General features: G+C 37.7%; 1 protein-coding gene across 9 annotated transcripts in view; it reads right to left on the bottom strand.

The window, feature by feature from the left end:
* KCNC2 (potassium voltage-gated channel subfamily C member 2) overlaps positions 1 to 13266 on the bottom strand; it is a 101088-nt gene extending 87822 nt beyond the window's left edge. For 4 of the 9 annotated variants that reach the window (XM_026867346.1, XM_026867378.1, XM_026867436.1 and 1 more), the window contains exon 1: positions 13041 to 13264. In XM_026867346.1, coding sequence (XP_026723147.1) covers positions 13041 to 13112 — 72 coding nt within the window. In that variant the 5' untranslated portion in view covers positions 13113 to 13264. Of the gene's footprint in view, positions 1 to 13040 lie in introns of all 9 variants that reach the window. The other 5 variants (XM_026867432.1, XM_026867423.1, XM_026867400.1 and 2 more) reach the window with 3 other exon arrangements.
* Positions 13267 to 13534: the final 268 nt, after the last annotated feature.

Raw genomic sequence — 13534 nt, 5'->3', positions numbered from 1 at the left:
CCTTTTTATTTCAGAAAGTCTAATGGTAAGTTTTGGAGGAAAAACTTTGACTATATCTGTCACAAACTACACCTTAATTCAAGCTCCTTGTGTTCACATCCTACAAAGCAATTTTTACAAAGGTGACTGAAGAGTCTTCTCCCCCATGTAGACCCTGCCTCAGCCGGTTCACAAAATGGACATTTTCTTACTGAATTCAAAATTGGTTTATTTTCCCTATTGTTCGCGTGTGGGCTATGTGCTTCCCCTTCTGAATACACTCTTCCAACTCCGCTCTGCAAACAAAATTATCAATATATTATGAGGATTTCCTCTTATACTCAATACTGTATATATCCAAATGACTACAGTCACAGTTTACTCCCACCACAGATCCACTAAATGGAGGAAAAAAAAAAAAAAAAAAAGACCATGAAATGATTATGTATGCTTAAATCTTTGGGCACAGAAAACAGCCAACAATCCCCAACCTCTTTAAAAAGTACCTAAGCTCTCCTTTGCACTATATTTGACAGTCACCAACTAAAATGCAATTTCCCTTTTTTTTTTTTCTCCATTATTTGAGTGCTGTATAATTTTTTTTGTTATTTTTTTATTTTCTAAGGTAAGAGAACATTTGTACCTTCCCAGTTTGCAGACGGGGTGAACCACAGAAGATGTCACAGCCCAGCAAAGACATAAGCCCTGATAGCACTTTAATCACTGAGCCCTCTTCACTCTCCATGTCCCTTCTAGCCTGACCAAATGAGTTTATCATAACACAGTCCCTACAACATCCACAACTTCCACCGTGCTATGACTTTTTGCATCTTCTGCTTAACTGTTGATTTTGTGTTTCTCTTTATTCAGTATTCCTCAGAAGAAGCAGAGATGTATGAACTTGGCTTGAACTGATTCCCCCTTCTAAAAAAATAACTACATGAAAAAAATACAGATAAATTAATAATAAAACAGGTTGCAACACTTCACAGATGAAAAATTATGGCATGTGTTATCAACATAACTTGATAACAATTATTGCCAAATATAATTGTATTTAATATATTCCTTTACCAACAGCTGAAGAAGGGAAATCTGCATCCTTGGGAGACATGATTTTCTTAAAATGTCTTGTAAAATAGTATAAAGAATGTACAGGTTTTTACAGTATAAAAATCAGTAGGGTTCTAGCACAATTCTAGACAATTTACTGGAAGAACTTGTCCTTTTTATAGGTTTTTGAGCCATTCTGTGTATATATAAAAGCAATCTAATTCTATAATTTAAAAAAATTAAAAGCAGTATAATTATTTGTATTAGGATGTTTGAAAGAAAGTCGTAGAAAGAATAGTCTCCTTGTTTGTGTTTTATATGTGGTTTTCATAAAATGGACACCATAAAATATTGGTTTGCTTTGAAATGATTAAGTGTATTGTAAATGACACAATGCATGTCATAATGCAGTAGTGACTGCACAAAACACTGTAAGACAATTTCCATCTTGATTTAGTATTCGTTGCACAAAAGGCAGAGCTCTCACATGTGGAAGGATTTCTTTATATTGGTCAGTCCTCCTCCCAGTCACAACAGCCCTTTAGCCTCTGCTTGCTCTTTTAACCTATTCCTGAGTTCCAATTACTTCAGCAGGTATGCTTCCTGATGTAACAAGTGTAAATATAAGTCACCTTTTCTCAAGAAAGCACTGAAGTTGTCAAGACCTCCAAGTGCAAAGCAATTTTATCTTGTTTTGGTTGGTTGATTTGGTTTGAGTTTTGGGGGTTTTTTTTAAAAAAAAAAAAAAAAAGCCTTACCAGTCCCTCACCTAAGAACTCTGAACCAGCTGGTGATTTATAACAAAGTTAGACTAAAGGATAGAGATTTTGAAACCAATTAAATTTCTACAGGACTGTAAGTGGCCCATTTAGACAGAGAGATCCAAAACCTTCAGTGAGAAAAAAATGTAAAATGAGTTCAGAACTTCTTCACTCAAAGGAAATTTCATATCATGCCAAGTGCAGGAAAAAGTTTAATTGATTGTGAGAGTCGCCCATAATATTTACATTCACAGAAAACAAGATTTCTTTAGGTATATAACTGCTTCAGGTTTCTCCGCGTTTAATGAGATAAAATTTATAAAGAATGGAACATTACTTCTACCATCAAATATGATTAATAAAACAGTGTAAGCCATCACAGTAATATATATGTATATGCAGTAAGATAGATCTGTCATAGCCTAATAAAGCAAAATATTCAGACAGTCCACAAAACTCTACTTAAACTTATAGCTAGGAGCTGAATTAAACAAGTAAAAGTAAGAACACTGAATTAAGTCATGAGATCTGGGATGCAGTCTTCTTCATGAAAATCTTCAAGGACAAATGCAATAAAAAAAGAAAACAATCTTCTTTGCTATCATACTTACAGGTTAGGAACACCAATATATGCATTTGCTTAGAAATGTATATGTGTGTGTGCATATACATACATATACACACAAAAATATCTGATTCCATATTCATACATATGGATAAAAACTCCATCTTAAGTTTGAAAGCACTAGGACAACAAATGTTCCGCCTTGTCTCAGACTTACGCTTCACCCCTGTTTCTGCAGTGCACACAGATGTCACACCGTACTTGTCTGAATGGTAGGTAGAACTGCAATGAAAAATTTAGGTCACACGTTTTCCTTCAGCCTCCACTATTGCCAAGATTTTCCCACCCAGAGTCAAGGCTTGGGTTTCTGAGGCAGCATTTTACTGACAGTATGATTAGACAACTGTAACAATTACCTTGTTGTTTTAAAATTGCATTTCCAGTAAACAAACAAAATAAGATTTGCAAAGTTTGTTCATTATAATTACTAATACACACCTCCTGATCTATATTTTCAAGGAGTACACAAACAGTAGCAGCACGACAGAAGTTTAATAGTTTTCCTCGCGCTATTTTAGAAAGTTAGCTATTGATATTTGAACAAAAGCAGGCATTATTTCAAAGAGGATTGCCTTTATCTCATGAATCTGTCAGGACAGCAGTGCAAGGTAAGCTGCTGTAATGAAATACAAACCCAACATGAACTACTTTTGCACTTCTCTAGAGATTAATGGGTACTTTTCTGCTACAGAATACTGAATTTACATGTCTTTAAATTGCTGAAAATACAATATCATTGAAATTTCGCAGGGTTTTCAATTCAGCAAGTGATGCATGCCGTCATGCATTCAAAGAAAAGCTAACACTGCTACTAAAGGTAGTATTAACAGTAGAGAGCTATCTATAGCTATCATTGTCCCTCAAACATAGCAGAACAGTTAATTTTATTACAAAAGCACTGGAAAAGGGATTGAATCAGAAGTATTGGAATAGCCCGTCATCAGATCAGCAACAGCACAAGATACTGAATGCAACGTGCTGGGGCTGAAAAGTGAGAAAACAGCTAAGAACCAACAGCGAGAGCCTCAGGAGATAGTTCTGAGAGACATCGCTGCTGTCACAGCTCCTGAATTGAGGTGGAGACCGGCTGCAAGACTGAACCTACCTAACAGTAGCTGTTTCCAAAATGGGAAACCTAGTCATTAGGGAATTCATTTTGAAAAGATCAAAGCTCCCTTCTCACTTTAAGATTATGGGAGTAGCAACTGCAACAAGAAGTAGATAAACATGCAGTTCAAAGAAAACTAACATCTTCCATCCTTAAAGCAACAAACATCACTCAAAAAACCCCAGACATGCAACACAAAATGCCTTTGCCAGTTTTAAGGTTTAGCTGATTATATTGTGATAAACCAAAACAATGAAAATACATTCTTTGCTTCGGTCTAGAATGGCTCATTTTTCACCAAGATGTAATTTCCCCTTTTATCAAATATTTTTTTCCTTTTTAATTCCCCCAGCTCATTTGTTCTGCTACCAAAGCACCAGCCTAAAATGTGCAATGACTAACCAAGGAGACCCTATAGCTGCAATGCATCAAACCGATTTTGTTGACCATTCACAGGTCACTGCAACATCAGCTTCACATGCCTGTTTTGGAAACAAATGACAAACATGACCATTCCTTTCTCCAAGCTGCACAGGTTTATCACCTAGGCAAGCAGGAAAATAACTCATTTCTGCTGTCAAAAGCCCCAGTCCTCAAACTTAAAACTATATTCCAATACCCTCAAATATACCCAGTAATAAAATTCACTGGCCAAAGGACAAAGATGCCTAATGTTTTTAAATCACTTTGTTTAACATAAAGTATTAAGAGACAATGAAGAGACAGTGAGTTATACAGCAGAGCTGATATTCAATACCTGTGCCAAATTCCTACCCCGCTTGATTCCTACCCAAAACAGAGCTGTTGATGTCATTCATTATATGCCATATTACTATATACACTTTATTTTTTAAACCATGAAAAAATGAATGATTATAATTATTAAGTAAAAGGACTTCGTTTTTTATTGTAAGGGAAAAGAGGTTGGAAGACCAGGACTTATTTATTTAGAATACAAGAGATTATTTCAGTTGGAAGGGACCTACAATGATCATCTACTCCAACAGCCTGACCAATTCAGGGCTGACCAAGTTAAAGCATGTTATTAAGGGCCTTGTCCAAATGCCTCTTAAACAGTGACAGGCTTGAGGCCTCAACCACCTCTCTAAGAAGCCTCTTTACTGTTTGACCACCCTCTTGGTAAAGAAATGCTTCCTAATCTCCATCTTAAACCTCCCCTGGTACTGTTTTGAACCATTCCCACGTGTACTGTCACTGGATCCCAGGGAGAAAAGATCAGCACCTCCCTCTCCGTTTCCCCTCTGTCAGGAAGCTGCAGAGCGCCAAAACTTATTTCCCACTGAGTTTTTTTATAATTTGTTTAAATAATTTCCCAGACTAATGCAAGAATGTTCAAGATTAAATCCAGATGTGTTTGTACATCACTTATATTCTAAAATTCAAATGGAAAACTGAAGGTAGATATCAGACCTAGAATTGAAAATGCAGGAAAACTCCATTCCCAAATGTGATCAGAAACCAGAAAGACAAATAAAGTTCTTCTGCAAACCATGTCTGGATTAAATTTAGAATACTGCAAAATTCCTGTCAGGAAAAAAAACCTGAATAACACTTGGGATGATATAAAAAAAAGATCTACATTAACTTTTCATCTCCTAACAATCATCATTCTGTGAAAATTAAGATGCTCCTGAAACCAATTATTAAAAATAATTGCCATTCATATTGGTAAAGGATTACCAATTGAAGAAGATAAAATAGACAGCTCATTTGAAAAGTACAGAGGATTTTTTAATACTTAGGTAAAAATAAGAACTAACGAGAACATCTCCTTTGGTATTGTCTAAGAACTAAAAGAAGTTTATACCCACACATTTGTATACTTCAAAAACAGCCTTTATATAGTCCTGTAATAATTTTTACCACTGCTTAAAAAAAAAAAAATTAAAAATCGAAGATTTGTTATTGCACAGACTTTATGTAAAATACCAATTACTACATACTTGATTACCCTCAATCTTACAGTCAACAGCATATAAAAGCCTAATATATTTTGTGAACATTTATGAACTGAGAAATGAAGTAGGCCAACAGAAATATGATTAGAAGACATTATTCTTCCCTCTACTTATGAGCACCCGCCAGCAGGATGCCATTGGGGATGGTTAAACACTCTCACTCAGCGCTGCGGCAGGCACCCGCGCAGTCCCCTCGCAAAATTGTCAGGAACTCAGACTGCGCTCCTCATGACTGCAACAACGTGTACACACTATTCCACAGCACTGTTCTGCAGCCCTCTTTTTCACTCTACTGACTTCATTTTCTCCAACACAATTCACTGAAAAAATAATTTTCTCAGCCATTAATTGAGTTTCAGCATTTGATTTCTGCTGCTCTGAAACTGCACGTACTATCATACCCCTAGTATCAAAGTAGCCTTGTGCTTTTATCAAAGCAAGCATTTTAACATGGTGGAAGTCATTCCTAAAGAAGAATTATTTCTCTTAGGATAAGTATTAAACCGTTAAAAAGAAGACTACTGCTATAAAGCTAGTGCTCTACAAATTATCAGAACCAAACCCACAAATTTCAATGGATATTTTACCGTTTTCAAAGACTAGGCACAGTAAAACATTTTGTATGCTATACACTAATGAAAATGTAAATACTATAGAAACTACATACTTTCAGAAATAAGAATAGATGGTATTGTGTGGGATATTTAATGCATATTAATGAACTTTTTCACATTATTTATCACCAGGGTAAAAGACTGTTCTCAGTTTACAGCATTTTGCAGGAGCATATCAAAGATCCAATATCTAAGGTTCAGCTAGAAACACTAAGGAACTACTAAAAGCTGTCTGTAGTAAGAAAGGACTGAATTATTACACCACTGCAATAATTAACTGACTGGTATAAAGACCAAAATCACGGCAACATCTCAGAATTTTCAATTTAAAGGCAGGGGGATGGAAACAACCCATGGTTATAATATATAATTGGATAATTTGGCTTCAAGTCACCACTTCAGTCAAAATTTCTGTAAAGCATATCACAAATCACAAGAAAATGTATTTCATGTCATTAGATGGCATTCTATTTTTAACACTACTGATTAACAGATGGAAGTGGAGTTTTTTCTTCAGAAGTGCTTTAGTCATCATAAAGTATCAACAAAGATGTTAATTAAACACATTTGTAGAACTAAAAAAACAAAAGAGGAAAAAAGTGTGATTTCGTGTTTGTTCTCTACAGCTATTTCTACAGCTCTCTGAAAAAAATTACCATTTACTTATATCAACATATACAGATGTGTATGTCAGGATAGGGAAGAAAACGTACCAGGTCATCGCTACAACCTGAACCCCTTTTATCATGTTGATAAATATTGTCAGTGCTAAGTTTATATTAGTATGTCTGTACATATTTCCACAATTGTATATTGTGTTCACCACCTTAAATTTATTTCTGTGTGAAATACCCTTGTTTCAGCCCTTGCACGAGGAGAAAGGCTCTTTGAAAATAACAGTACACATCAGTAAGAGTGAACGTAGCTACGCTATTCACTCTCCACATAAAATTCCTAAATAGCCTTGCTTAGCATTGCTTTAAAAACATTTTTTTATTCCTATGCAATTACTAATTCTACTGGAACGGGTGTGTTCTTGTGCAAGAAGTGTGTGTAAAGGAACTGTATCACTATAAGAAATATACTAAGCAGTATGATAACCAATAGTTTGACTACCATATCTATATTTTATTTGCCCAAGTACTTTACTCACAGTACAAAAAAAAAAAAAAATACAAATCTACATAAACCCCCAAAAGTTTCTACACTGAATCAATAAGTTTATGTAAACCACACTGCCAGAAGTGAGGTCTAAAGACAAAGAGAATTAAAAGGGAACAGACTATCCCCATCGGGTGCTAAATATAGAGAGCATAAACCCATTCTTCCCAGTTGTGGCTGAAGGAAACTGTGTTTCCCCAAGATGAGCCAAGAGAATGAAGTGCAGGACAAGCAGGAATCGTCTCTGGAGAAATGAACAGCACTGAAACAGCACTTGGTAATGAAAAGAACTTGTCTCTTCCATCTTAAAACTACTGGACAGCACTTCTTAAGAGATTATTAAAATATTAAACATTTATACATGAACTCCTTTCCTCTTCTCTGATCCTTCTACCCCAATTGCAAGGTAACTTCGTAAGAAGAGAACAGTCACTTTCTCCCAATGATTACTGAAGTGGAAAAGGACAAGCAAGTTTTAGACAAACTTCCTTTAAAATATCTTGAAGTTCCTACAGTGAAGTAAACTAATCAAGGATTTGGGATTAGTCTGAGTTCTGAACTTCTCTGATTTATGACTCAACACAAATTCACTGTAACAAGCAAAAATGCTGACTTCTTCACAGAGTACAGATTGACACATTTACCTTGGACTAAGTATCAGACACATATTTAACAATATAGGGACCTGGAAGATACCGGTTTTCTTACATCACTTCTTTTGTATCCTGACTGTATCACATGCCAATGGCATGATAATTGATATCTCATCTGATATCTCACTGAAACCTATACAATTTTCACCAGAAGTTGTGAGCTATTCCTCCCACCACCGTCTTAATCAGTGTGAAGATAAATTCTCATCCCCTAAGGAAACCACTTAAAAATTTCACCACCATAAACGAACATGACAGATAGCACATTGTGTGTTAACTACATACAGGACAGGAACATGGTCTGCCAGATCTCTCAACCAAAAATACTTCTCACACCGTTATTGTCTCGGTCTGTGTATGTTAAGCTAATTTCCACTTCCAGTTACACCAAAGCAAATTCAGACTAAGTCCATTAACTGAATTATTTTAGAGCCGTTTTGGAAGACGAATCAGGCTGTATGCATGTGCGCATACGTAACAGCACCTATTTTTGAAATGATAGGACAGATCATCTCTGTGGTATTTATGTCAGAGCCATGACAAAATGATTTTCCCAGATGAATAAGTGACAGCGAGAAGGCTGTTTTCAATGGGAAGAGGAAGCCAAGAGCTGGCTTGTTTCCATGGAAACACTAGCAGCATCAGGCAGAACAGCTGTAGAGGAAAAGACAGAAGTTCGGGAGGCAGAAATCTTGCTGATTTTACCTCACTGATATGTCAGTACCATCAGAGACCATCTACACTTAAGGTAGATCAAGCCAGTTTATGTTGAATATATAATGTATTAAGCTACAGTTCCCAATTAAGATTTCTAAAAGCCAGCATGCCAGAAGTAAATTAATAAAAATTACTTACAATGCAATTTACTCAGCCCATGTATACATGAAGCTACAGAGTGTATGAATATCTGTAACAGTGATGCATTATGATTTCTGTTATTAGGAACAGATCTTGCTGTTTCTTTATAAATGACAGCTCCTGCAGGCTAAATGCTTCAAGCAGAATGACTGGTTTTCACCGATTTCATCTAACTGCTTCTTTTCCCACTTGAAAATAAATTCAGCACTTTGGTTACCAGCATGGCAAAAGGAATACTCTCTTTGCAGTTTATCAACCTTTACTATTTTCTTTGTATCATTTTCAGAAAGAAGGTGTCTGCATACCTCAAAAATTATTAAGTAGTAAAATCTAACATATACTTGCTTTCCTTGTTGAATAAAAGCAAGTAAAGATTTCCACTTAATAAGTTAATGGGCCTTTCTATTTGTTAAGAAATCAAATGAACTTTGCTATTCACTATTAATCTACAAACATATATTATGAGATTAACCTATCTTCACCACTCCATTCACAGTATGAGAGACTATCCCAGCAGCATTGCTTTCACCAAAAATAAAAACTGTCTTGCATCACAAAGAGCCAAAGCCTAAAAATATAACACACTCCAGTCATTCACCACAGTACATGACAAGTCTCTAAATACCTGGAAAAAACATAAGCAAGCCACCAAATAAAGACATAAATTATCTTTGACAAGAATGCTCTCCAATACGATTTCTGTGGCTTTAGCTTTTCAAGGGGGTCTATAAAATCACATTTTCTCCCTCTCTCATCTCACTCATTTCAGCCGATTCTTCCTACAACCAACCCCACCGAATGTTCAAAGCCGGCGTAAACATTACAGGACACTGAAAGGAGTCTCTGACACCATAACTTCATGTAAAGCAGTAGATGGGAACTTCATATTTCCACCCAAAAATACCACTCATTGCTCAAGTCCAGCTCCTCATCTTATGATGAAGCAGCATAAGATCTGTATTTTTAAGAACACTTGCAAGGCATAAGTTTCTTGATGCCTAGACCGCAAGGATTTTGTGGTTTTATTTGCATTTCAGTGAATACTTACTTATATCCAACTTTATAAATACTTGATAATTAGTTTTTATCCTTCCCTTGCAAACCAGTTATGATCTTTCCTACAGATAAAGGCTGTACAGCATAGGGGTTGTGTAATTTGCCTTCAGCTGCCGAAAATGGCAAGGGTGTTGCAGGCAGCACCTGCTCCAGTGCCCTGGGCCATGCCAGCTCCTGCTACTGCTGAGCAGGTGCTCTCCCCTTATCCACGAACAGATTTACAGTCTTCTCAGAAAAGTGAAGGATACATAGCTATGAACTTTGTGAATGCCAGGGACATTTTTGAGTTCCTGTATTAAGTACATGAGTAATCCATAATACTTAGGAAAAATCAGTAACAAATACTAATTACTTCTTTAAACAGCATCATGTCTCAACTATTATTCAAAAGTAAAATGCCTTTAAAGCTTAATTTGAAATATGATATCTGAGACTAGCACCAACTAGGTCCTGCTGGGCATCTGCAGACACTCTTCTAAACTCAGTGCTTAATTACACCTCTTGTACTTTCTTACAAACTATTTAGATGCATCTTTGCACTTTAATAAAGCATAAGGAGTGCTTTGCATTTATGAGCCATCAAAGGATATCAAAATCATTTACAGGTATTAAGTAGCAAAACTCACAATACATGTTTGATTTAGATAGGAATCAGGTAAGTGCCTGTTTCACAGACGCTTAAGCCAACGCACAGAAAGATTTAGTTGCCCCATGCTTTTCCACAGTGTCATAAACCCGTAGCTTTCCGTATCTACATAATTAATGGCATTTTGTCAAGTAGCAGTTTGTGAACAGTTGTTCTATTAAGCCTGGAGTGAAAAAGAGTACTACTGTACCCTTTAATTTCATTTCACAGGCTATGAAATCCAACAAGTAAAATGAAAACAGAAATAATATTCAGACATAACTCCTGAACTTGAGAAACAACAAAAAGCATTGCAAGTTTCAAAGCAACTGTACATACATGGATTTTATATTTACAAAAACCATGTTTAGTAGATGTCGCTATCTGAATACTAAACTGCATATGCTAAAAGTTGAAATTCTTTTTTAGAATCTCAAAAAAAGTAAACCTTCTTGTCAACAAACTAGTTCCACTATTTATATAACATCACTGGATGGTCTTGCTAGAATAATCTTGTGCATGCACTATCCCTCAATAGGTTACCATGACAACTTATATTTGAATTTCTATAAATTTCTATTTTTAGAGATCACAGTTTAGGATAAAGAAAATCACAAATATTAAATACCATTTCATTAACAGAAAATATCCCACTTTTTATCACCATCATACTTTCCAAAAAAGACATTGCTGAAATCAGGCAGTAATGCTGAAAAACATAATTACCACAGTTATTAAGAAAGTTTACCACTAAGCAGCCTCACCATAATCTAACTGGTGTATGAGTCAGTAGCTAACACTATGAGGCAAAGACTGATGCTCTCAGAGTTTTGTCTTGATTTCAGTAAGGCCAGGATTTCACTCAAATCTTTTTAGAGTTAGTCACCATTTCAGCTGACACAAAACACAAGTGTATTTGCCAGAATACTCAGAAAATAATGTCTTTGTTTCAGGTGTGGGAAAACGTTGAACTGACAGTAACATCTCAGTTCCAAACTGAGGTTATCATCACCTTAAATTACTGTGTTTAGGAGTGCTTACTAAGTGCAGGCTAGTCCTTAAATACAAATTTACTTAATGCTTTATAACTTGCCAGTAATTCTCAAAGTTGTCTCCCTACCTGAAAGATCCAAGGTACAGAGCAGCAGCCTTGAAGAATAAAACATTGTTACGGCTCTGACACAGCCTTACTCTGGCTGCCTGGGCTTGAAATCAGAATATGTTTCAAACCAGGTTTTAAGTTATAGAAAAGTAAATACCTTATCTTCCAAGAGATTAATACTGCTGTGTCGCAATTTTCTATTATAGTGTTAATTACAGCCTTCATTTTCCAAACTTGAAATATCTTTACCCAAGCAATTGACAGTTCAGGATGGTCTAGTACAGACGGAAAATCTGGAAAGCAAGTGCCTACAGATTCCACCAAAGAGTGGACCGAAGTGGACTGAAAATCCAGGTGACAGCTGCAACTCCAGGGCGCAACTGCAATCAGCATGCCTACCTTCCTATTTCTCCCGGTATCTTCCACTTCACATTTACTTTGCACTCCTCAGTTCTCCAGCAAAGTTGAGCGGAAAGATTCCCTCTCTCACACAAACTGCAGATTCGACAACGTCAGCAACTTTTCACAAAACAGTAGGTGAAAGAAACTGCAGCGCAATCACCGCACGCACTACTGTTTCGTCAGGTAACTGACAGCCAAATTTTCTTCCAAGATTCAATCAGCTCAGATGCAAGCAACGTGGGTATGTCATTGATGAGCAAAGATAAGACACTCCTGGTAGTTTTTCTTCAGAACCAATCCTTTATTAATAATGTATTTCAAGTATCAGCTGGAGCCAGCTGTCAAGGGAAAATGCATTGGTGGGCCAGCCTTCAAAAACATAAACAATGCTGGCACTCAGCAAGTAACAGTAGTAACTACAAGGACTTTTACTTTATGTTTAACTTAACTCACTAAGCTCATAGGAGTTGCTAACTTTCACAGAAACTGCATCAGGCCATAGGGGACAATTCAGGAAGTCACTTAAACCACACACTCATGGCCACATCTATGAGACTGTCAGAGAAATCAGTGGAACTGATCAAGAGGTGACACCCACTATAACTGCACTTTCTGCAGGATGAGGCTTAGCTCTGAACACTTTTATGGGAATCCTGGTAAATACGCTGCAAAACACTTAGCACCATTTTATAAACAAACATCTCCAATTACAAGTTCTTTTTCTTCTATCGCAGGGAAGATTTCCTGGTGGTTGCTTTTCTTGTTGTTAAATACGAGGCATCACTGTATATTTTTCTCAAAGGAATTACAACCATTGTTTGCTCCAAACCCCTGGGTTAGAAAGTGAACCCACACTGCCCCTGACAACAGCAACTAAAAGAAGGAACTAAAATCCAAATCGTTGAAGTAGAAAGTAGTCAGCGTCAGAATCCAAAATCCCTATTTAAATAATGGAAACTTAGTACAATCATTTACAGCCTTGTACCCGCACCCTCAGCCACAGAGCCAGCGAGGGTCACCCTGAGACATCAATGGAGGAAGGGTAACCCCCCTGTCACGCTCACTTTGTTGACCCAGATCACCTCCCACCGTGGACAGGGCAAAGTCGGGAAAGGACCAAGGTTGCCCTCCTGCATCGCTGTCACCACCTCACCCCAAAGGCGAGACCTCTGACAGCTGGGGCAGGGATGATGGCCTCCCGGTGGGGCCAGCCGCCCCGGCCCCAAACACCCCTCCACGCGGGCGGCTCAGACAGGGTGAGGGCACCTTGAGGCTGTTCCTGCCCACCCCCCACCACACCACTGGGTCCCCCAGCAAGCACAGCTCTGCACCCCCACCCGGGCCAGGGGCCCGAGCGTGGCTCCTTTGCAGGCTGCTCGGGGCACAGCTCCCACCTCACCCACAGCGGGACCCCCTCGCTGCCTGACGCTGCCTGCAGACGCAGAGGGGACCAGCACCGCTGCCCCATGGGGCCCGATGTCACCCCCACACAGCGGCCCACTGAAGCGTCACCTCCGCACGCCCACCCCAAAGGGGGCCAGCTTCCCCTCGGCACCCC

The sequence above is a fragment of the Athene cunicularia genome, assembly GCF_003259725.1.
Source record: "Athene cunicularia isolate RWA chromosome 1 unlocalized genomic scaffold, athCun1 chr1_part2, whole genome shotgun sequence".
NCBI lineage: Eukaryota > Metazoa > Chordata > Aves > Strigiformes > Strigidae > Athene > Athene cunicularia.
Note: the sequence above shows the minus strand (reverse complement) of the source record. Positions and strands in the feature narration are given on the sequence as shown.